Here is a 26,204-nt window from a genome sequence, read left to right as displayed (position 1 = left end):
GGGCGATTGGCTTCTAGTGTGCGACGAGAGAGAAAGGTTACATTTGAAGATCTGCTTGCTGTTACAGTTGTTAAAGCATCTGGGGATCAATATCAGCTGGAAGAAATCAAAGCTAGAACCACAGAAACATCTGAGCTTCATAGGGGCAATTTTAGACATGGAAACAAAGAAAGCATACTTGCCTGTAGAGCATTTTCAGCAAATCAAAGGACTGGTCCGACAGTTTACCCTCTGCCCAGTACAACCTGTGGAGAATGTGCAGTGATTAATGGGGCTAATGGTGTCTTGCAGCGCCACTGTACACACGTTTGTGCATGAGACTGCTGCAGAGGTAGTGTCTAAAGAACTTCCAGCCCAATGTGGACAGCCAGAATAAGCAGTTGACTCTTCCACAGCCAGTGTTGAAATCTCTGCAATGGTGGAGAGTAGGTGCAAATCTTTTGGAAGGGGTTCCATTCCAGTTGATAAGACGAACATGGTGGGTGATTACAGATGCATCCCTGAGAGGCTGGGGTGCACATTGTGGGGGATATCAGGTCCAAGGGAGGTGGACAAATCCTCAGACCCAAAACCACATAAATTATTTGCAACTGCTGGCAGTAATTACGGCACTGAAGGCCTTCAGGCCCATGCTCAGGGACTCGGTTAGTCAAGTTCAGTTAGACAACACAACAGTGATTACATATCTCAACAGACAAGGGGGAACTGTGTCCAAGTTGCTGTGCAACTTGAGCATGCAGATATGGGAATAGTGCATTGCTTGCAGACTGTATCCTGCAGCCATACACATAAAAGGTGCGGACAATATATTAGCGGACACCCTCAGTTGGTTGATACAACATGACCACCGCTAGTGAGAGATCAATGGCATCTGTCTCAAGAGGATCTTCGACTTAGGGTGTCATCCAACAGTGGATTTATCTGTGACTGCTGCCAGCAAAAAAAAATGTCAGAAATATTGTTTGCATGCAGGAGTTGGTGAGAAATCTCTGGGGGATGCTTTTCAACACCAGTGGAACAAAGGCCTCTTGTATCTGTTTCCACCACAACCAATAGTCAGCCATGTCTTAGCACAGATTCTAAGAGTCAACTCAGTGTGCATTCTGGTGACACCATGGTGGCAAAGGCAACCCTGGTTTGCTCCGCTAGTCAAACTTTTGAGGGGGACTTACCACAGATTTCCTCTATGCCCGAATCTTCTCATGCAGGAGGAGGGAAAGGTGCAGCATGCAGATGTAAAGACTCTGCAGATGACTGCATGGAGAATCAGATTTTAAAGAGAATATTACTAAATAATAGAAGGCTGTCTACGAGGAGAAATTATAGGAGCCAATGGAAAAGATTCGTAATGCATGCACAGAAGCATAGTTACTGCCCTAGGCTGGCCACCATTAAACAGGTGTTCCTGTACATGACCTCTTTGAAATTAAACAGCTTAGCAAATATATCTATAAAGGTACATTTGCAGCCATATCGTCAATACATATCAGGTGGGATGGAACAACTGTGTTCTCTCATCTGGACAGTAAAAGATTTTTGAAGGGACCCAATAGTCTATAGTCTATAGGAAACCAGTAGAGCAATGGAGTTCATCCTTGGTTTTGTCATAATTGTCGGAAGCACCTTTTTGAACTGCTAGAATCTGCTGATTTAAAATTGGTTATGCTTAAAACAGTATTCCTAATTGCAATCACCATGGCAAAGCGAGTAAGTGAGCTAACTGCTTTAAGAATAGCCCATAAACTCAGTTCTTCCCACATAAAGTGGTCATGAGACTAGATCCCGACTTCTGACCCAAGGTGATGTCAGAGTTTCACCTGAATCAGGATATTACGTTACCAACCATTTCCCAAAATTCAGAAACATTGTTGAAGGCACTGCATTCTTCAGATGTACGCCGTGCACTGCTGTATTATTGGATAGAACAAAGACACTGAGAAAAATGAGAGAACTTTTTGTGGTATACAAGGGGAAAGACAAGGGCCGTCATATATAGAGTCAGAGACTGACTCACTGGATAGTTGAGTTGATTGTACAAACTTACAAGGAGCAGGGGATCACTCTGCCATGCATGATAAGGGCACATTCAACAAGGGTTTATGCTGCTTAAGCAGCACATCTGGCAGGGATAAAGATGACATATGTGTGCAGCAGCAGCAGCATGGTCCTCACATCAACCTTTTATAAGACACTAGTGGCTTTAAGCCCGTTACATTAACGGGCGCTAGAAGAGGCAACTTTGACAACTGTGCCCAGTCAGTGGCCGTGCCGAGGGAGGGAGGGGGGCCCCGCCAAGGCCCCCAGGGCCTGCTGGTGGCGGGGAAGCGGTGGGCCCCGCGGGGTTCCCCCGCAGTGGGCCTCAGCCCCTCGTGGTGTGAGGAGGAGGGGAACCCCACCCCACCCGCGGCTGCAGGCCCAGGAGGACCCTTCCGAGCCCACTGGCAGGGCGGTGGTGGTGGTGGAGGCTGCCGAGCAGGAGCCCGCCCGCCTCCCTGTCCTGGGAAGTGGCCCTGCGGAGGAGCCCCTCATGTACTAAAGTAATTCTTAAGTAATTAGAAATGTACCAGAATGTTATTTAAATAGTAGGCTTCCCCCGCTGGCTCCTCCTCCTGCCTGGCTTTGGCGGTGGCCGCTTCTCCTCGGCCCGCTGCCTCCGCTGTTTTGCGGCCAGGCCCTCCGATTCCTCCGGCCGAGGCCGCGGCTCCGCCGCTGCCTCGGCCAGCTTCCCCCTCCACCTCCTCCTCCCCGCCTGGCTTCGGAGGCGGCCGCTTCTCCTCGGCCCGCCGCTTCTCCTCCTCCCGGTCTGGGAGCCAACATGGCCACTTGGTGCCTGCAGCCGTATCTTCCTCAGATGTTCTGGGCATGCGCTCTGCGCATGCCCAGAACAGCCGAGGAAGACACGGGTGCAGAGACACGGGCGCACACCCTGGCTCTTTATTATAGAGGATTATGCCATTGACTTGCAAATGACAGAGCAGGCAGCGTTGGGGAGAAGTGTGTTGAAGAGGTTGTTGCCATAGGCTTCAGGGACTACTGTGCCCTCCACCTTAAAGGAAGCTGGCTAATCACCCATTCATTGTGAATGCAACAGATAACAATCTAGATAAACAGGTTGGTCATCTGTAACTCTTGATCTGGTAGTGATCCGTTGTATTTATAAGACCCTCCCGAACCTCACCACAACAGTATAGTGTTGTTGTTGTTTTTAAAAAAGCACTTACCAGTAACACGACAGATTGTCAGGAAATGGCAGTCTGCAAGAAACTGAGGAGATGGTGCCCTCAACTGCCATTTACAACAGAAGCACGGAGCACATGCAAGGCAGAGTGGGCATCTCGAGGAGCTAATCAATCTACCCGTGAGGTCCCTGCGCAGGCGCAGAACCCATTCATTATGAATACAACAGATCACTACCAGATCAAGAGTTACAGGTGAGCAACCTGTTTTTACCAGTATTGACTAAGGTGCTACCATACATCTTTATAAAAGTCAAATAGGTCTTGGGCCCAAAGCCCATATCTTCTCCAAATAGAAACTTTCTTCCAGTACTTTTACAACACTTCAATTATGTCAATTGGAATGACTGTCTCATTTGCATTTTTCATGTAAACTCATTTTCTCACAGTTCAGACATTCCGTTCTCTCGCTTGAGAGGGGGAGGAAGGAGTCCTCAAGCTCCACTTCTGATCTCTCCTGATATACAGTCCTGGTGAGAGAATGTTGCCTGAGCAGGACTCGCATTATTGGGGCACAGAGCCTTTTCTTAATTTTTACATTAACTTATTTGTAAAGGATGCTGGCTGTGCTACAACTTGAAAGCTGTAGACAGTATTTTATTAGGTAAAGCAAGTTGCCTTGTGTAGGATTCTTTTCAGCTAACTTCATTCTATTTAAAAATTGTCTTCCAGTCGCAGTTTGGCAGAAGCATGCTCAGATGGTGATGTAAATGCTGTTCGGAAGCTATTGGATGAAGGAAGAAGTGTAAATGAACACACAGAAGAAGGGGAGAGTCTCCTTTGCTTGGCGTGTTCAGCTGGGTATTATGAACTGGCACAAGTGAGTGGGGAATAATGTGCTCAGCCCTGTCCTTGAATATTGGAGGAGTGAAGCCTTTTAACAGACACTTCAGTTATTGGATTATTTTTCAAAGAAAAGAAACTTCCCCCACCCGTGGGCACTATTCACAAACATCTATATCATGTTTAAATTTGTAATGAGCCCCAAAATAATCCAGATCCTTGCATAATGAAACACACATTTAAAAGACAAAATGCCCAGTAGGTTTTTCCCTACTTAACCCTGCAACACAAAAAGCAAGGCTCCGACGGAGAGATGTGGGGTGGAAAAACTTCCATAGAAAACTTTCCCATGCTTATTTTCCACATTCCTCCCCCTTCATTTTTCTATAGAAAGTTTTCCATTTCTAAAAATTTTTTGACCGACATCCAGACTAGCATTGCATGTGTAAAGTAGTGAGAGTTCCAGACTACTGCCATGCTGTCTCTTGAACAGGGGAAGGGGTGATTTTTGTAATTTTTCCTCTGAAACATATTGTGCATTGCCAAAATTTGTCCCTGAGAGTTGTACAACTACAGTTCATTGGTATTCTGGAACTCACACTGCTGTACATACACAGTATTAGTATAGATGTTGCTTTATCTTTCATAAAATTCATTGATAAAACTGAATTGCCAGTGCAGTTTTAGGAAAGCTTTGCAATACCAAGTTGTAATGTTTTTCAGGTGATTATCTCTAGGACAATACATATATTTTATTGAATATTCCAATAAAATTTACTTTCATCTAAAACTTTGAATTTATTATAGTATTTAACCAACATTACATGTTTTTCTTGATTCCCCTCCCAATCAAATATTATTTCAGTTCAACTACTTGGCCACTTGAAAAACCTTTGAGATACAGCATGGGAAATGTGTTGTTTTTCCTTTACTAAATAAATAGGTCAAATAACATGCCAAATAAGATCATAATCTATTTAAGGACTTTGGGGGAAATAATAAAATTTTGCTTAATAAAACTTTCTTGGGAGAAAAATACTGCATATTCTATGCAAATGAAGAAAAGTTGCATGCAACTTCTAAATTTTCTGAAAAACCCACATTTCTGTTCTGAAGGATCATGCCAAACTTGATTGATTGAATGAATGAATAAATATTGAAACTTTTATACCGCCCTTCCAAAAGGCTCAGGGCAGTTTACATTAAAACACCATTAAAATCAATTAACAATTAAGACAGAAATTGTAAAACTGCATAAAATTAACAATTAAAACATCATAAAACACCAATTAAATAGCCAAACAATTTAAAAACAAGTTTTAAAAAGCTGAGAAAGCTTGGTTGAAGAGATGTGTTTTCAGAAGTTTCTTAAAAATTGCCAGAGATTAGGAGGCTCGTATCTTAGTAGGGAGCGCATTCCACAATCTTGGGGCAGCAGCTGTGTAAACGAGTTGGTGGCAGCTGGAGATGGACCTCCTCAAGTGAGCTTAATGGGCTGTGGGGCACATAGCGAAGAAGACGTTCTCTTAAATACCCAGGGCCTAAGCCATTTAGGGCTTTGTAAGTTATGACTAGCACTTTGTATTTTGCCTGGAAACCTATTGGCTGTGTAACTTGGAGTGTAACTCCATCAATAGAGGAGTAACGCGGTCTCTCCGAGATGACCCAGAGACCAACCTGGCTGCAGCATTCTGAACCAAATGAAGTTTCCAGACTATGTACAAAGGCGGCCCCATGTAGAGTGCATTACAGAAGTCCAATCTGGAGGTTACCAACAAATTTACCACTGTTTTGAGGTCATTGATCTCGAGAAACGGGCGCAGCTGGCGTATCAGCCGAAGCTGATAGAAAGCACCCCTGGCCACCACGTCAACCTGAGAAACCAGGGAGAGGTATGAATCCAGAAGTACTCCCAGACTGCAAACCTGTTCCTTTTGGGGAAGTATGACCCCATCTAGAACGTAAAGATGCACTATATCCATGCTCAAATTATTTATTTCCAGATTCTTGGCAAATCAGGTGAAGATTAATGTCAGTTGGATGGAATTAACTTGGGTTCAGTTCAGATTCATTAATGTTTTAACTCTCCAACTTCAGTTCAGACACTAACAAAAATGGTTTGATAACAGATTGAGATGCTTTGAACTGATTTAGATATACTTAATCTGTTATATGCTAATAACTATCTTGGGTTGGAAGTAAATGCAGCCACCCACAAATAAGAGTGTGTTAAGCACTTGGGATTCCCTAGTTACTCAGTCCTGAGAACCTAATCTCCCCCCCCCCCCAAATGCTTTATGTGAACTGAGCATGCTTAGTGGCTCTTAGCAGCCATGGAATATTTATATCTGGGGTGCGGGGGGAACAGTACATGGTAGCAAGGAGGAGAAGGAATTGGCCAGCTTGGGCCTCCTAGTATATTGGAGATACATCAAAATGCTGAAAGTCCTGCTTGCAGAATAATATCAGACACCTCTGTCTGTAATTAGTCTCTAAAATGATGAATACAAAAACAATTTAAGTTGTTTAAAGAGGCACCTTTTAACATAGTGATTCTCTTTATTTAGCGGGGGAAGAGTAAGTGGCCCTATCCACCCCCAGCACAGTACTTCCAGTGACTGTTGCTGGTGTCTATCTTATGTTTCTTTTTAGATTGTGAGCCCTTTGGGGACAGGGGTCCATCTTATTTATTTGTTATTTCTCTGTGTAAACCGCCCTGAGCCATTTTTGGAAGGGCAATATAGAAATCAAATAAATAAGTTGAGAGAAAAAATTAAAATGTAAAGCCAAATGCATACAACAGGATAAAAACCAGGGGGAGTGGGGGAAGCATTAATTGTATAATTGGAAGTGGAATGCCTGATTATTGAACCCCTTATTTTGAACCGGTCACCCCTTTTTTGTATTTTTGGAGCTTGTTTCCGGCTCAAGTTCAAGGCAACTAAGATTTTAAGTTTGCATTTACTTTTGGTTCACTGATGAAACCTCTCTGAACCAGTGTTCCCTCTAAGGTGTTTGCATATTCACAAGTTTTTTGATGTCCACTCAGTTGACTTTAGATCCCACACAGGTTGAATCAGGAAGGCCCCACTCTGAATGCATGTGTGCGCATGCTGCCACCCAGAACAAAGCTCATTCTGCACACAGATTTTTTTTAAAAAATAAAGGGAGCACTGCTCTGAACTGGTTTCTGGGTTTGAGTTCAGGTTCAACTTCATGATACCTACCACAGATTGTGCTTTGAGTTTGTAGTGTAGTGCTGGCTATGAAGCTACACACTTGGAAACAGCTGGGTTGTATCCAGACTTGCTTTGTGCTCTCAACACAACACTCTCTTAGCAGTTCCACTGTCATTGGCAAGGAGGTTTCACCCCACCTAGCTGCCTAGTTGCAGTTTGTTTCATCCCACAATTCTGGTTTCCTTTGAGGTCTACAGAATAAAGTATAAAAGGGGTGCATTCAAAATTGACAGCAGGCAGAATCGGGGATCCCAGTGCCAGATTTTGAGTATCATAGTCTATGATGTATCCTAGAAGTGAACAGACTTCATTTATTTCTGTAGCAGAAAGCTACCATCTGCACTGGGATAATGAAATCCCTTACAGGAAGCTACCGTCTACTGAGTCAGACCATTGGTCCTTCTAGCTCAGTATTGTCTGTGCAGATTGTCAGTGGCTTTTCCAAGGTTGTGGGCAGGAGTTTCTCTCGGCCCTATCTTGGAGATGCCAGGGAGGGAATTTGGAGCCTTCTGCATGGAAGCATACAGAAATACAGAGCAGCCCCATCCTCTAAGCGGAATATTTTACAGTGCTTACACATGTAGTCTCCCATTCGGATAAAAAACAGGGTGGACACTGCTTAGAAAAGGGGACAATTCATGCTTCCTGTCACAAGACCAGGTCTCCTCCCTGTAAGGAATATCCCCCCGATTGGCTTGCGCTCCCCCCACATCCATAAGTTGTGTCCTCTATCACTTCCTCCTCCAGACCTGGTAAGAGCCTTCAGTTGGTGCTGCTTCCAGTCCAAAAAGAGGATGGCAGTGGTTTTCTAGAGCCAGAAACATGTCTGAAGAACTGCTGATACCCTGTTTCCCCAAAAGTAAGACCTACCCCGAAAGTAAGACCTAGCAGTAATTTCTGATGTACCGCTAATTGCCCTAGTGCATTTTGGGGGGCTAAAATTAATATAAGACACTGTCTTATTTTCGGGGAAACACGGTAATATCAGTCTGCATAGCCCTGCTTCCTGCACTCAAAACCCTAATTGTATCCTAACCACTGGGCTTCATGGAGTCATGGTCAAGAATGAGGGCCAGCATAAATATCGGAGTATCTGAGAGAAGTGATGTGCGCAAACCGGTTTGGTGTTCTATTCCTAGAACACCGAACTGGTTTGGAAACCGGCATTCAGACTGGTTTGAACGTGGGGGTGGGGGCTCCATTAAGGAGCAGGGAGGATGTCCTTACCTCCCCCACCACGCTTTCCCCTTCGGTGCTGCTTCAAAAACTGCTGGTGCGGAGCGGCTGCATGCAGGTCATTTCTGGTATTACGCTGAGCAGGGTGGCAAGAGGGCCCTGTGCCAGAGGGGGAAGCGTGGCAGGAGAGGGAAGGACACCCTCCCTGTGCCCTAAGGGCTGACCCCCTGCCTCTTGGGTGTGCACAGAACCGATTCCATGCACACCCCTATGTGAGAGCATTCTTAAAATATTCTGGTGCCAGAGATGGCTGATGACAGTGGATTAGAGGGTGAAACTAATTGTTTGGCTTTTGTGCGAGGCATAGCAGTTACTGAGATTCAGATTAAGCTAATGAGCTGGAAGTTATTGCCAAATAATTATAGAAAACAATCACAAAACTCTCTTTTAGTGTAGTGTTCTAACAGTTATAATTGCAGACTTGCAAACAAGCTTTCAGGGGTTATCTGCCCTTGCCACCTAGGAGATCTCTCTCTCTTTAACATAGTACTGTGGTTTCTAACTTCCCACTGTTTTAGTGTTAAGGTCAAGAGATTGATGGCAAAGACAAGGCAGGGTGTTAGATTCTTGGACCAGGAAATGTAGCTCAGCCATTGTGACAATTGCAGGAGTTCTGTTTACTACTTATCTGCTAGCCCAGTATAGATCTTACATGCCCAGTGAGGTAACACATTGGGTCCAACATACATCTTAAGATTATGTCTAGGGTTAATGATCTTCCATTTCTCTGCCACATGTTTCCCAAAATTATCTGGCATTATCTATGTACCCCTCATGTTGTCCTCCAGCTTTTCCGTTTTCTTTCCCATTTGTATGTCTCTTAAATTGTAAGCCCTCTGAATTGAGTCTGTTCTGTACAGGGACCTGTGCATTGTTGGGCTATACATTCCCCTTGTGGCAGAACATCTGATTCTCTCCATCTACAAGGAGAATGACCAAGATGAAGCTGCTAAAACAAAATAACAGAAAAACAGAATAGTAATGATAAACCTTAGATGAATCTGTTTTATTTTGAACAGGTGTTGCTTGCCATGCACGCAAATGTTGAAGATAGAGGGAATAAAGGAGATATAACCCCATTGATGGCAGCTGCCAGTGGAGGCTTTGTGGACATTGTGAAACTGCTACTTGTTCATTGTGCTGATGTCAATGCCCAGTCTTCAACAGGTAAGTATACGTAAGAGTGATGGAAAAACTAATGTGGACATTAGTCCTAGCTTCCTACTTGCAGGTTTTGAGAAATGATATATTCTTACTAAAAATGCACATGTTACTTAGAGAAGTGTTAAGGATGTAACACGCTGGGCAGCATCCAGATGAAGTTAGACATGTCAATTGAAATTAATGGATCATATTTATGATTAATTTAACATGTCATTAATTTAACATGGCACCACTGAAATCAATAAGTCATGACTAACTAGTCCAGATACTGCCCATTGTAAATAATGGCTGACATCCTGACTAATGAAGCACTAGTGCAATCAGAGATGCACAGGTACTTCTGAAACATTCAGCTAACTCAGCTCCACTGTTAGCTTAGTACTAGGGGTAAATTTGGATTCCTACCCTTCCTCAAGTAGCACTCTGATAGCTGGGGTGGAAATATCCCTGAGGGTCACACAGCCCCCAGGGACATATTTTTGCGTGACAGAGTGCTTCTGGGAGAAGGGGAGTTTGTTAAAATTTCTCACTCATACACATTGAGAATTGCGAATTCTTCAGAAGCACTGGTGCACCCACAATTTTTCTTGGTCTTTTGAGATCTGAATCAAAATGGGGAGGATAGTGTGCCTGGCAGCAGCAAAGATACCCCACAGTGTCTTTGTGGGTACATGGAGGGCAAGTTGTAATTGAGCACAATCTTGAGACATTGCACAGTGGGAGGAGAGCTGGTCTTGTGGTAGCAAGCATGACTTGTCCCCATAGCTAAGCAGGGTCTGCCCTGGTTGCATCTGAATGGGAGACTTGATGTGTGAGCACTGCGAGATATTTCCCTCAGGGGATGAAGCCGCTCTGGGAAGAGCAGAAGGTTTCAAGTTCCCTCCCTGGCTTCTCCAAGATAGGGCTGAGAGAGATTCCTGCCTGCAACCTTGGAGAAGCCGCTGCCAGTCTGTGAAGACAACACTGAGCAAGATAGACCAATGGTCTGACTCAGTATATGGCAGCTTCCTATGTTCCTATGTTCCTGTTTATGAGGGACATCTGTTAAGGCATTGGCTTTAGGTTCCAGCTTCCTAGCTTTGCAGAGCTTGAGCCAAGATGTGAGAGCTTTCACTTTGGTCTTAAAATGGTAGTTTTTTTACCATCAAATAACATTTAAAGCATACCATAGTCATAGAAGTAACTGAAAAGACAAATATTGAAGTAATAAGTCTTTTATTCATAAGGAATTAGCTTTATGCAGATCAAGTAAACCTGAGGAAATTGATGGAAATGTGATGCTTTGTTTTTTACAATTTTCTTTCATATGTAACAAGTAAGGCAGGGTTGGGAGAGTGACCATGAAGTATCTTTGTTTTTAGGGAATACAGCACTCACTTATGCCTGTGCTGGAGGATTTGTTGACATCGTCAAAGTATTGTTGAAAGCAGGTGCGAATATTGAAGATCATAATGAAAATGGACACACTCCCTTAATGGAAGCAGCCAGTGCAGGTCATGTTGAAGTTGCAAGAGTTCTACTGGAATGTGGTGCAGGAATCAATACTCACTCCAATGAGTTCAAAGAAAGTGCCCTTACACTTGCTTGTTACAAAGGTATGGTATCTTTAATTAATTAATTAATTTTTTTTTTACATTTATATCCTGCTTTTCCTCTGAGGAGCTCAGAGTGGAGTACATGCTTATTTTTATCCTCACAACAACCCTGTGAGGTAGGTCAGAGATACATGACTGGTCCAGAATCACCCAGTGAGTTTCATGGTTGAATGGGGATTCGAACTCTGGTCTTCCTAGTCCATCCTAGTCCAACACTCTAACCACTACACTGACTAGGGGAAACTAGTGTCTGTGTATATCATATTGATGTAGGTCCTTAATGCAGCCTGTATTTCAGCCCACAAAATTTACCTTCCTGCAGATTTTAGTACTCTCCGCTGGGAATTGGAGAAGGCTAATTTTTATTGATTTATTTTTGCTATGCCTCTGCAAGTACTGCAGGCAACAGCATGAAGTGGTGAAAATGGTCTCTGTGGTTGGCTCATGAAGATCTTTTTTGTTTTGTGCTTCAGAAATGTACCAGGAAATGACCCCGGCTCGGGGTTACTTCCCGGTACATTCCAGAGCCAAAAAAAAGATGACCAGCACAAGCCAACCACCAGGAATACTGTCAGTGTTGCTGATGCCACTGTTGCCTGTAGAGGTTCAGTTGGTTCCACAGTTCTGAGATGAAAGTGACATTTTTTGACTCTTCAAATGTTTTAATTTCTTAGGACTAACTTATTCCCACACTCAGATTCGTACAAAACTGATACCTGAACAAATTCAGTAAAATGGAGAATAAATTGTGCACAATGATTAAATACTAGGGCTGTGTGTTGGGTACTCTGATCCTGATGAATTGACAGCACTCTCTTGGTGCTCCACAGAGGTGGCCACTCCCAGCGGGATCATCTGCCTGTGGGGTTATCTCTGGGTATTTAAGAGAGCATCCTCGTTATGAGCCCCACCACCCATTGAGGTCATCTGGTGAGGTCCGTCTCCAGTTACCGCCAGCTCGGCTGGTTGCACACAGGAACGGGCCTTCTCGGTTGCTGCCCCGAGATTGTGGAATGCGCTCCCTACTGAGATACAATCCTCCCCCCATCTGACAATTTTTAAAAAGCACTTAAAAACCCACCTCTTCACCCAGGCTTTCTCAGCTTTTCAAATTTTTTAGGTTTTAATCTCTGGTTTATTTTTAAATTTTTAAATTGATTTAAGTTTTTGTATGTTTTTAACTTGTTTTATGCTATTGTTAACCGCCCAGAGATGAAAGTTTGGGGCGGTGTACAAATTAAATAGATACAATAAAATAAAATAAATCTCTGCATAGTACCTCACATCTCTGGCACTGGTGAGGGGCCTCTTCTACTGGAACTGAAGGACATGAGGCTGACTGAGAAGGCATGTGCAAGACACCTGGGAAGTGTTTCTCCTAGTGCATTCCTGATGGTGAAAGTGCTGGGAGAAACTACACTTTCAAAATGTCCCCATGCACTTCCTTGGCTGCTGTGTGAGGACATCTCCTGGGTTATTATCGTATGCTCGCTCCAGGGCAGGACTTATGCAAATCAGAATAAAGCTATAAGAAGGGCCTGATAATAACCCCTCCCAGTTCTTTTCGTCCTGCCAGCGCTCCAGTAAAGGACTTTTCAGCCATGCTTCAAATCCTTACTTCTGCTTCTTTTATTCCAGCTAAGTTTTTTCTTCTTCCTGCTATTTTTAGTTCAATCTGCCCCCTGTGTGTTTAAAACAAAACAAAACCTTTTAAAATCTTTACTATTCTCCGTCTAGCCTTGTGCTTCTTCGTCTCTTCCCTCCTGCCCTTGCGTTTGGCTTCTCTGCCTCATGGAGGCAAGCAGAGTGCCCTGCCTGCAGGGTCTTCGGCCCAGAAATGGAAAACAAAAGACCCATTCGGCCAGATCGGATCGCTCTGCTGCGACTGCAGCTGCCAATAATCCCCTTCCCAGTACACCCGGGACCACCGAGCGCGCCTTTTCCCACCTCGGCGGCAAGCGCTTAGTCAAACGGCCGCCATTTCACATCAGCACAGGCGGGGGCGCATGGAGACGGGCGCCATCTGGAAATCGCCCGCGAAATACAGGGCGCAGCTGCAGAGGGAGAGCAAGCAAGAGGAACAGGCAAGGGCGCAGAGGCACCTGCGGAGGACACAAGTGTTGGAAGTTTTTTCTGCCATAAGGGCCTCAGAAGCAGGGGCAGAGGAGGAGGATATTGAGGTGCAGAGGGGCAGCACTCAGCGGGAGGAGCAGGTTCCTCGGAGAATCGGCCACAGCCCCCTCTCTCAGGACCTACCCAGATGGTGGCCAATCAATTAGCCCAAGAATATCCCCCACACTCCAGTGCCAGTCAGAGCAGGGGGCCCCAGCACAAAAATATGAGCATCTGCATGGAGATGTCCACAATGAGAACAGCTGCCTTTGTGAAACTGTGGCAAGGGGATTAGAGCATCGGATGCAGATCCTTTGTGCTTTGGCAAATCTGTAGAATTTACTCAGATGGCAAGGTTGATCTTGATTTGACACAGAACTGAGAATTAAAGAGCATATATACAGCCCTTGGTACTCCAGTTGTACTGAACCCTTATGGGGGTGGGGGTGGTAAAGAATGCAAGTGCAAATACTATTCTTAGGTTCAGAGTAATATTAATTATGGTAGCACTATCTTTGCATTTGTCTGTATTACTAAACAAGCAATCCTGAGACCTTGGTGGTGAAAAGTGTTTTCAGAGGTTGCAGAGCACAGGAATCTTCAGGTAATTGGTTCAGACTAGGTTAACACTGGCGGGAGACACCATCACAGCTTCTGACTCCACTTGTTTTTCACTTACCTCTGGTGGTTCCATCTTCTGCATCAAGTGAAATAAATTGATGAATATTAGAAAATGCACATGTGAAAGAATTAAGAAGCCTCTTTTAATTCATGCAGATGTTCCATGAAGCTCTTAATGAAAGTTCAGAATCCAAACCTATGGATCTTTCAGATACGGATTAGAAAATTTAACTTTTTTGTCATAGTGTGTTCAAGAATTTATTTTCTGAATTGGAGCGCAATATGAATAAAACAAATATGAGTTCACGGTAGCAATGCAACCCCAACAAATATGTCTGTACCGCTTTTCAACAAAAGCACCCAAAGCGGTTTACATCTATATCAATTTTAATAAAACGGCTCCCTGTCCCCAAAAGGCTCACAATCTAAAAAAGAAACATAAAATGGACACCAGCAACAGTCACTTGAGGGATGCTGTGTTGGGGATGGATAGAGAATGACATTTGCAGCCTGCTGCTGTGCATTTTATTTCTGCATTATCATAATGCTGAAGCCTACATACTGGTTCTAAGTCCAGACAACACCTCCCTCTGAGTCCTACAATGTTGATAGTTTCAGGGGCTGTTCAGATGTAGTCCTAAAGCATGGTTTGGCATTATGCAAGCAAGCCCTGGGGAGCCTTGGACTTTTGTGCACCATGTCTCTCTTCCTCCTTGTGCACAGTAATGAGTAACTTTCAGCTCTTGCTTTCTGCAGTTGTTTGCTATTTCATCCAAACTGGCAGATTCTGGCTTGCCCTTGCCTGCCAACCAGATCCTTTTGTGCAGACAAGCCAGTTTGTCAGCTTGTGTGAAATAGCAAATAGATAGTTTGCAAGCTAGGGTCAGAAGTATGCTAGTCTGAGGCTCTTTGGGATTTGTGCTTGTAATGGTAAAGTCTGAATAACCCCAATTCTTTCATCCTACCCCATGCCACCCTCCACCCCACTCCCTGTTTTCCTGACTGGCAAAAACTTAGGAACATTTGGAAGCAGCAGTACTTAACAGTTACATCTCCAACACTGGGTATTTTTGTAATTACAGGTCTAATTAAAAACAAAGGCGTTTATATCTCAAAAATAATACAAACAGTATAATTTACAGTTTGAGGATGCATTTAATGTTCTTAAAATAGCAAAGTAAATTTAGGTTTCGTGTGTGTGTGTGTGTGTGTTTAAATTTTACTTGGAGTTTCTGAGAAAATATTCTCTGTGGCTTCAAAACTTCTAGAAATATACTCCTCTACATGCATCTGATTAAAGGAAGGCAATATTTGGATACCTTGAAAGAATTTGTCAGTATAACTAATTAACAGCAAACCTGCGGAGGAGGTTTTAAATTTAGCTTGTATACATTCCATATCTGCATTTGGTCTTTTGTAGATGCTTAAGAACCTAAGCCTAACCTAGATGTGGTACTGATTTTTCAGCAAGATTCTGAGGGATCCTTGTTCAAAAGGGTTTCCTTAATATCTGGATCATGATATGTTTCATTCCTAAGGAATGGGTTCTGCTCCTGCGCAGGGACCTCATGGGTAGACTATCTCTTCATGATGCCCACTCTGCCTTGCACGTGCTTCGTGCTTTCATTGAAATGGGAAGTTGGCACAATTTTCTCTGTTTCTTCTTGACCTCCAGTGCATCAACACCTTGTTGCTGGCTCCTCGGTTCAATTAGATTTATTTGACTGGAAAGAAAATATAATGTATTAGTTCTGTTTCTCCTATTTGACTTGAACTATATTGGTTTCTTCTAACGATTAACTGACTGGGTTTGGCTTTTTTGGAAATTACTATTGATCTCCGAGGCTATTGCTTTGGGGTGTGCCTTTAATGGCGATGGAGACCAAGAAAACGTGCAAACTATGTATGAAATGTCGGAAAAAATTGTCATCAACTGACCGCCATGACTCATGTTGCTATATTTAGGGGAGCAGCACAATCCAACAGTGCAAGATATGCTGCTCATTTTCAATTTTCAAAACAAATGCTAAAAAATTGGAGGCTAAGACTCCGTGCAGTGCTTTACGACAACATGCCACGCCCTCTGACACAGAGGCCAAATTACCCCTTGATATTTAGGGTCAGGATTGAGCTTGATGTCGAAGTCAACATAGGATCTGCAAAAATGCAGTCTAAAACCTCTGCTGGGGATACAGAGCCCCTGTTCAAGAGGCCAAAAGAGGTCTCGAAGCCAACACATGGGCATAAAGAAAAGAGGAGGCTTTCCTCAGATGAGGAAATTGATTCTCTTCCTAGGAAGAAACACCACACCAAGTCGAAATCTAAGGGCAGTACACCTTCTCCGACATCTCTTCAAGGCTATAGCCCTTAAAGATTGGCAGCAGCTCCATTGATGTCGACAGAATGACCCTTGAGGTTGACATCGAGAAGCTGTCCTTCTGATCCAGATCCGCCATCAGATGTGGCACCAAAAAATCCACTTCGCCTTATGAAGAACTAAAGGCTTACCGTGCCCAGCTTGGGGAAATGGCAGAGGCATTGGGCTTGGATTTAAAACAACTCTAGACTTTCCTGTTCTCTAAAGCTTTTAATTAGAATTTTAATAATGTGTTTTATATTGTGGTTTAACATGTGATTTTTAATATTAAAATTTGTACGACTTAAAAGACCCCATTTATAACATGATGGCAGCCTACAAGACAGCACTTTCAGTGGCACTCCCAATGCTGCCTGTGATTGGCAGGGCAGTGCAGTCTGCTTGGGATGTTCTACAGACCTCCATGCTGACATCGAAGCACCTAGAAGGCTTACATAGGATACAAGAAGGGGATAATACATACCTCTTATGGCACCCAATACCAGATCCGTTGGTCATTGATTGTGCGTCCACCTCTAAGTCGGGCCACCGCCATACAACACCCTCTGATAAGCAAGGTAGAAAGATGGAAGTTATGGGAAGGAAGATCTATTCCACTTCTAGTTTGGCAATTAGAATAGCCAACTATGCGGCTTTTCTTTGGCCAGATATAATCATTACCTGTGGGATGCATTACTCCTGAACTCTACTGCAATCAGCCTGGAGGAATTTCAAGACAAATTTGCTGAAATGTACGAGAAGACAACAGCCATCTCTAGACAGCAGCTCAGCACCTTGAAACATTTAGCCAAGACTGAGTCACGGGCCATGGTAACAGCAGTGACAATGTGCCATCTGTGGCACGTACAACAGGATATGTGTGGTCGTGTAGATAACTTGGCCTATGATGGGAAAGGCTTGTTCAGTGAGAGCACAATGGAGTCGTCTTTTAAAAAAAAAAAAAAATCAAAATGTACAGCTAAAATGTTTATGGATATGACTTCTGCATCCTATACAGCATCGCGTAATTGACCATATGGGAAACAAAGGCCCAATTATAGACAACAAGAGTGGAAGGATTCCTGGTGTCAGTACAGGCTTTACCAAAGAAATAAGGGTTTGGGACAGCGACCAAATGACCAGAACTGCAACATCAATCACTTGCCGAGGCACACAACACCTGCCTGGTAGTTGCCAACAAATCCATCAGATTGGCAAGCCATGCCCAAGCATGGCACTGCATAACATCAGACCGGTGGGTGCTCAGAATTATCAAGACTGGTTATGCTATAGATTCAAAAGCATGCCTCCGTTCTCAGGCATACAAACACAAGAGCAACCCCAGTATTGCTGGAGGAAGTGCAGGTATTGTTGAAAAAGGAGGTGATTGTCCGGGTGTGGTGGACAGAGAGGATGACCGGATTTTACTCGGGTTATTTTCAAATCCCAAAGAGGGATGGGGGAATTTGGGCAATCATGGACCTGCGAGGTCTCAATTGGTTTGTGTGGGCACACAAGTTCAGAATTATTATTATTTATTCACACAGTCAGACAGGTGTTATTGACTGGTTTGTTTTATCCAGACATCAGGTCCTTCCCAAGGACCTGAGATGGCTGAATTTTATTGTCAATGTTGTTGCTGTTATAGATAACGTCGCAGAATATAGGCTGTTCCCAGTAAAGTTGCTTTTTGTAATTGGCTGATGGTGATTTCTGTGGCCCCTATGGTGTTGAGGTGCTCTTCAAGTTGTTTTGGGATTGCACCTAGGGCGCCAATTACCACTGGGATTATTTTGGTCTTTTGATGCCACAGCCTTTCAATTTCAATTTGTAGATCTTTGTATTTTGTTTTTTTTCTTTTCTATTTCTTTTTCTTCTATTCTGCTATCCCCTGGTATTGCTATGTCAATTATTTTTACTTGTTTTTCTTCCTTCTCAACTACAGTTATATCTGGTGTATTGTGTGGCTGATGTTTGTCTGTTTGTAGTCGAAAGTCCCATAATTTTACATCTTCATTTTCTTCAACTTATTCAATTTTATGGTCCCTCCAATTTTTGGCTACAGGCAGCTTGTATTTTTTGCAGATGCAGAGGTTTCAATTGGTTTGTGTGGGCACATAAGTTCAGAAGTAGTAGTAGTAGTAGTAGTAGTAGAAGAAGAAGAATGACATTGCAAGGAATACTGCCTCTCCTGTGCAAGGAGGACTGGGTGGTAATGTTGGATTTGAAGGATGCTTCCTTTCATATAGGAATTGATGAAAACACCGCAAGTACCTGCAATTTACAGTGGGGTGCGTGGTATACCAATATACTGTACTCCCCTTTCGGTTTTCAACGGCCCCGTATGTGTTCACAAAGGTCATGGCAGTAATAGTGGCATACTTACAGATAGAAGGCATTGTCTTCCCATAACTAGACGACTGGCTTCAGGTGAGCGAGGACAAAGAAAAGTTACATTTGCAGATCCACTTTGTGTTGCAGCTACTGCAGGATTTGGGCATCAACGTCAACTGCAAGAAGTTGAACCTGGAACCACACAAGCACATATATTACATCGGAGCAATTCTGGATGAGCAGTTAAAGGCATACCTACCAGTACAACACTATCAGCAAATCAAGGAGCTGATACAGCTATTCACCATGACTCCAGTACAACCTGCAAACAACATAAAATGTTTGAGGGGGTTAATAGCATCCTGCAGTGCGACTGTGCACTACACACAGATGTGGATGCAGCTGCTGCAAAGGTGGTACCTCAAACACTTCTGCCCCAGTGTGGATTGCCAATAGAATTTGCTTTCACTACCGCAGGGGGTCCTACGCTCTCTGCATTGGTGGACTTTGAAGGCTAACCTGCTGGGCGGCATCCCTTTTCAGACCCTGGCCCCTGCACAGTGGGCAGTGATGGATACATCCCTGATAGGATGTGGGGTGCACTGTACTGAGCATCAGGTGCAGGGACAGTGAACCAGGCAACAGCAGTGTCAGCACATAAATGACCTAGAATTAATGGCAATGTTCATGGCACTGAAGGTGTTTGAGCCACTGCTATGCAACAGGGTGGTAAAGTTCCAACTCGGCAATACAACAGCCATAGCATATCTCAACCGACGGGGGGAATCGTCTCCCACTCCCTTTGTACTTTGACTCTGCAGATCTGGGATTGGTGTATGAGTCACAGTATCTACCCTCTGGCCATACATATCCAGGGAGTGGACATGTACTGGCAGACAGCCTCAGCTGCTCCATTCAGCATTACCAACACCACAAATGGGAGATCAACTACATCTATCTGAGACGGGTGTTTAGTGTATGGGGATATCCAACTGTGGACATGTTTGCAACTTCTGCCAACAAAAAGTGTCCAAGATATTGTTCGCATGCCGCTGTCGAAAGAAGGTCACTGTGAGATAAATTCCAACATGCATGGAATAGAGGACTCCTGTACCTTTTTTCCTCCTCAAGCACTTCTCAACTGTCTACTGGAGCAGATCATTTGGGACAAGAGAGCTGGCATCTTAGTGATGCCGTGTTGGTCTCACCAGCTATGGTTTGCATTGCTTCTCAAACTCTCGAAGAGGATTTACCACAGATTTCCACAAATACCAGCTCTTCTGGTGCGAGATGGTGGAGTGATCCAGCATCCGGATGTAAGGACTCTGTGGATGGCAGCATGGAGAATCGGCTACTAAGGAAAATACTAATTAACAAAACAATAGACGGCCATCAACCAGAAGAAACTACAGTTTCAAGTGGAAATGGTTTAAAGAATATACTCGTAAGCATTGTTTCCTTGCAGAGCAGCCCTAAAACAAGTATTACTTTATATGACTACTTTGAAGCTTACAGGATTGGCAAATGTATCCCTCAAAGTGCATCTGGCTGCTATATCCCAGAATGTTGGGGGGCAATATGCTAAATCATTGTAAACCGCTTAGAGAGCTTCCAGCTATAGAGCGGTATATAAATGTAAGTGCTATTGCTATTGCTATTGCTATTGCTATTGCTATATCATCGAGGCATAAGGGATGGGATGGTGCTAATGTTTTCCTCCCATCCAGACGTCAAAAAATTTCTGAAGCGTGTGAACAACTTAAATACACCACCAATTTATGTGCACCAATTTATATACAGCAATTTATATACACCAGTGGGACAGTGGAGTTTGTCTTTGGTTTTAATAGCACTCGTGGAGAATCCTTTTGAGCCTCTGAGTGAGGCTTCGCTAAAGTGGGTCACCATAAAGACAGTGTTTCTTATAGCAATCACTACTGCAAGATGTGTTAGTGAGCTGATGGCATTATGCATGGACATTCCTTTTACTCAGTTTTATCCACAAAAGGTAGTCATGCACCTGGATGCACAGTTCCGTCCCAAAATAGTGACAGAGTTTCACTTAAACCTAGATATTATTCTGCCAGCTTTTTTCCAAAAGCCAGAGACAGCATTGGAAAAGGTGCTGCATTCTCTGGATGTAAAACTTACTCTGCTGTACTATCTGGAGGCAACCAAAAGTATTGGAAAACGAAGAAGCTGTTTGTGGCCTACAAAGGAAGAGCCAAAGGACAACCAATATCCCAACAAAGGCTCACACATTGGTTGGTGGAGTTAATAGTGCAAGCATATAAGCTACAGGGTATAGTTCTACCATGTGCTATATGGGTGCATTTGACTAGGGCATATGCATCCGCAGCAGCCCATCTATCTGGAATCCATATTGCTGATATTTGTGCAGCGGCTACATGGTCCTCACAACAGCCATTTAGTAAACATTATGCCATTGATCTGCTGAGCGGACGGACTTTGAGAGGAGTGTTTTAAAATGGCTTTGGGGACTACTGTGCCTGCCACCATGGTGGAAAGCTGGCTAATCACCCATTCCTTAGGAATGCAATGGATCACAACCAGTGTTTCCTCTAACAGGGATTCCCAGATGTTGACTAAAATTCCCAGCATCCCCAGCTGCAGTAGCCTTTGGCGATTATGGGAGTTGTAGTCAACAACATCTGGGATTCCCTGTTAGAGGGAACACTGATTGTGATCCAGTTAAGTTACAGGTGAGCAACCTGTTTATCTGGTAGTGATCTGTTGTATTCCTAAGACCCTCCCGAACCTCCCCGTGACAGTAGGAACAGAACAATAGTAAAAAGGGAAATTACCAAGCAGAGACACTATAAGATCGTAAGGAGATAGTGGTCTGCAAGAAACTGAGAAAATGACTGCCCATGTAAACAGAAGCATGTGCAATGCAGAGTGGGCGTCACGAGGAGCTAGTCAGTCTACCCGTGAGGTCCCTGCGCGGGCACAGAACCATTTCTTAGGAATACAGTGGATCACTACCAGATCATATGTTACAGGTAAGCAACCTGTTTTTCTTCGGTACACAGTGCTCTGCACACATGAAGCTCTCACCCCTTTTGAAATAAATAGGGGAGTGTGTGGATCAAAATGTGCAAAAAGCTCAGAGTTAGTCATCTATTCACTTGGAATCTCGACTCAACCAAGTTTGCTGCTATTAAAAAAAAAATCTTGATGTGACTGCAGTACTAATGATAAGGGACTGTCTTGAGTGCCCTTTAGATGTATCTAACTGAGTGCTAACTTCATAGGAAATAGCCTCACATAATAGCATCATTGAGACACAAGCCCAGCTGCATGGGAGCCCTGTGGAACAGGAGCTCTTTCACACTGTGGATATGTCTAAAGTGCACTTTAGATAATAGGATATCAGGAAAAGTTTGCACTTAGGATTCATAGGCCTATAGAATTGCAGAAGGATAAGTTGAACTGTTCTGGTGTCAAACCATTATTAGGTTTTCTAATCTGTTCTTTGCTCTTGTGTTTTGAAGGTCACTTAGATATGGTTCGTTTCCTGCTTGAAGCTGGAGCAGATCAAGAGCACAAAACTGATGAGATGCACACAGCTTTAATGGAGGCTTGTATGGTAAATGACCATTGGAATAAGTTGTGTTTCTAGCTTGAAGATAATTATGAATTTGTAGAATATATTTAGCCATTACCATTTCAGTCTTACTCTAAAAAATACTTCGGGGCATGAAACACATTTTGCATTTGGTTCTGAGCTTGAAACGCAAAATACATGGAACATTCTGCCGGAACAACCAGTTGAGCTGGTGGTTCTAACGGAACAATTTCAGAATAATCAAAATGTTCCGAGCTGTTAGGAACACCATTTTGGACTCCAAAATGGCACTCTTCTGCCTCTGCACATGCACAGTGGACATTTGTGTGGTGGTAATGATCACACAAATGGCCGCCACACATGTGCAGAGGCCAGAAGAGCACCATTTTGAGTCCAAAATGGCACTCCTAACAGCTCAGAACATGTTGAGTATTCTGAAATTGTTCAGTTAAAACAACCAGCTCGATTGGTGTTTCCGGCGGAATGCTCTGTGCATTTTGCATCTAAAATGATACTTAGAACAGTCAGAAAGTTCCAATTTGGGATGGAGTTGTTCCAATCCAAGCTCGGAACAGGCTCTTATTTGAAGGGCATTCTGTTCCGAGCTCTGAGCACTCGAAACAGCCTGTTTTCAAGTCAGAACGTTATGACTGCAGAACACTCTGCACGTCCCTAGTTAGTGTATATGAGGATGAGTAGTCAAAGTTTGATTTGCCAGCTGCCTGATTTGCAGCCACATAGAAGGACCATTATTTCAGATAAATTCATAGGATACTGCCTCACTATCAGATCTCCTAAACATGGCAATTCAGATGTCATACCTGTCATACTTTAGAGTGGTCTGTAGCATTATTTCAACTGACACCAAGCACTGTTCTCTCTAAGGTGTGCACGCTCACAAGTTTTCTGATGTCCACTCAGTTAATTTTAGATCCCACTCAGGTTAGATTAGGAAGGCCCCACTCAGAATGCATGTGCGTACACAGTGCCTTGATACTGCTGCCCAGAACTAAACTCATTCCGCACAGAGATGGAAAAAATTAGAGGGATCACAGACACCAAGACTACAATGAAAACCGAGGAAAGTTCCAAAGGCTTTTTTCAGAGTGAACAGTGATAACCACACCATTAAAACTTTGCTCTGAATGTAACAGTTACATGTGGTCTACAACATCTTAATGACTTGAAGTATATACAGATTAGCAACAGTTACCTGCTTCCTGCCAACACTTCCTCTTAACTTCACACAACCAATTCAGCTGCACCTGATTACAGAAGGAGCTGAGTTTTCTTGAAGAAAGCCTTTCATGCAATCTCCTCCATAGCAGCTGTAATCCAATAATTTGATCCACAAAACATAACAAAAAATGCAATCTGTAATACAACACATCAAGTTCTATCGATTCATTAGCATTTGGGCACGAATAGTTCTTTTCCCTCACATAGTAAGACTCTGGAGTTGTTTCTCCATGTGTTCAGCTGACACTAAAGGTGTATACTTGGGCTGTCTCCAAGGTAGACTTTGACAGGAAGGCTTGGGAAGGTAGAGTCCTGCAGAACATTAGTCATGGGCAATCATGGTGCCCTGTTCTACCATGGAGTTGGCAGTGGTAGTTGAGCCACCCACTGTGAGGGGTAGAAGGAATCTTGGAAACTGGCTTTTTATAGATTGATTCTAAATACAAACAATGAGTTGAGGGCAGGAGAGATAATATATTGTCTTTTTTTCTATCCTTTTCTCTCTGAATTTCTAGATATATTTTTGTATGAGCTAACAGTCTTAAATCTCTGTGTGCAAGATTTTCTGATGTGAAGCTGTTGTTGAGATTGCAGAATGGTTTGGTTTGTAATTTAATGTGATGTTTGCAATTTAGTCTGAAGATTGAGCATAGTTTTCTTTATTAATCAGGTGACATTGAACACTTCCATGCTAGACTACTTGTGCCAAGTCCTCTTAATAGCTATGCTTTTTTAAATAGGATGGGCATGTTGAAGTAGCTCGTCTATTACTGGACAGTGGTGCTCAAGTGAACATGCCTGCTGATTCGTTTGAATCTCCATTGACACTTGCTGCTTGTGGTGGTCATGTGGAACTAGCAGCTCTGTTGATAGAAAGAGGAGCAAATCTTGAGGAAGTTAATGATGAAGGCTATACTCCATTGATGGAAGCTGCTCGGGAAGGTCATGAGGAAATGGTAGCTCTGCTTCTGGCACAAGGTAAGATAATGTTTCATCTAGCAACTTTTCTCTTGTCCCAGCCAGCTTCCATTTTGGTGGTCTTAGTATTAACCTTGCAGCAAAATAGCTGTGTTGCTGCTTCAAATACATTGAAGATAATTACTAAACTTATACTGTGCATATTGCACAGTGTATATTGAGTATAGGCATTGCTAATTCAGAAGAAAGCAAAAGCCAAATAGGTATGCTAGCAGTTTTATTGATCATCTATTCATACTTTGTTTTACAGGTGCTAATATAAATGCACAAACAGAAGAGACACAGGAGACTGCTCTAACCTTAGCATGCTGTGGAGGGTTTTCAGAAGTAGCTGACTTCCTTATTAAGGCAGGAGCTGACATAGAACTTGGTTGTTCTACTCCTTTGATGGAAGCAGCCCAGGAGGGCCACTTAGAGCTGGTGAAATACTTACTGGCAGCAGGTATGTTTGCAATTACCATTTGGAATGGTTGCAGAAGTTTATAATTTACAGCAGAAATTTATAAATTGTGGTCCCCAAGACTTTAATGTTGAATGAGTTTCCAAATACGATGTGAGAATAATAGAACACTTTTCTACAGGAGCTAATGTTCATGCTACAACTGCGACAGGAGACACTGCCTTGACCTATGCCTGTGAAAATGGACACACTGATGTTGCAGACGTTCTGCTTCAAGCTGGAGCAGATTTAGTAAGAATTTAATATTTCTTTAAAATGTTTTAATGTAATAGCATTTTATCTGCTTTGAAAATGAATAAGAAATGGCATATAACCTAGTCATGGATGCAGTGAGGCTTGAGAACAAATCATATGCTTATCCAGATGAATGGGTGCTAAATGTCTCAGCAGTTCAAGTATAGGTCAAGGATGTCTAATTCTTAGATTTGGCAATGGTTTTATTTATACTACAGTGTTTCGGCACTTGCTGGTTTCTCTGCTTTGAACACATGCCACTATTTTTTAGCCTACTCTCCAGAAGTCTTATGAGATCACCCGGCATTCTGTGTGTGTGTTCCCCCCATCAACTTCAATGCCTGGACCAATATGAACCAAATTGGGTATAGTTGTAGGGGCACATGGGGAAACATCAATGACATAGTTTGTGGTGATGTCATCTACCCCAATCCAAGATGGTGGACATGTGGATGTTTGAGGAGCATTCCTGCTAACCCGGCAAAGGGGCACCTTTTAACATGGTGATTCTTTTTATTTAGCAGGGGGAGAGTAACTGGCCCTATGCACCCCCAGCACAGTACCTCCAGTGACTGTTGCTGGTGTCTTATGTTTCTTTTAGATTGTGAGCCCTTTGGGGACAGGGATCCAACTTATTTATTTATTATTTCTCTGTGTAAACCGCCCTGTGCCATTTTTGGAAGGGCGGTATAGAAATTGAATTAATAATAATAATAATAATAATAGGGCTAATTTGTGGACTGTTTAACCAATTTGAACCAAATTAGCCACAGTTGTAGTGAGTGACACACAGGGACACCTCAGTGGCATTGTTTGTGGTGATGTCAACTACCCTGATTCAAGATGGTGAACACATAAACATTTGAGGTACAAGTGGGCTAACTTGTGAACCACCTAACCAATTTGAACCATGTTTGCTACAGCTGTAGGGACACATGGGGATGCCCCAGTAACATAGTTTGTGATGATGATGTAATTCACCCTGATTCAAGATGGTGGATGCATGAACATTTGAGGTGCAAGAGATC

General features: G+C 43.2%; 1 protein-coding gene across 8 annotated transcripts in view; it reads left to right on the top strand.

Moving 5' to 3' along the window:
* The window catches only part of ANKHD1 (ankyrin repeat and KH domain containing 1), a 158,700-nt gene that overhangs the window by 48,425 nt on the left and 84,071 nt on the right, over positions 1 to 26,204 (top strand). For all 8 annotated transcript variants that reach the window (XM_053242848.1, XM_053242855.1, XM_053242854.1 and 5 more), the window contains exons 4-10: positions 3,909 to 4,056; positions 9,514 to 9,661; positions 11,020 to 11,253; positions 22,192 to 22,286; positions 24,245 to 24,482; positions 24,733 to 24,924; positions 25,064 to 25,173. In XM_053242848.1, coding sequence (XP_053098823.1) covers positions 3,909 to 4,056; positions 9,514 to 9,661; positions 11,020 to 11,253; positions 22,192 to 22,286; positions 24,245 to 24,482; positions 24,733 to 24,924; positions 25,064 to 25,173 — 1,165 coding nt within the window. The remainder of the gene's footprint in view (positions 1 to 3,908; positions 4,057 to 9,513; positions 9,662 to 11,019; positions 11,254 to 22,191; positions 22,287 to 24,244; positions 24,483 to 24,732; positions 24,925 to 25,063; positions 25,174 to 26,204) is intronic.

This window comes from Hemicordylus capensis, chromosome 4 (genome assembly GCF_027244095.1).
Source record: "Hemicordylus capensis ecotype Gifberg chromosome 4, rHemCap1.1.pri, whole genome shotgun sequence".
Taxonomy (NCBI): domain Eukaryota; kingdom Metazoa; phylum Chordata; class Lepidosauria; order Squamata; family Cordylidae; genus Hemicordylus; species Hemicordylus capensis.
The sequence above is the reverse complement of the archived record's forward strand: the minus strand, read 5'-3'. Positions and strand labels throughout refer to the sequence as shown.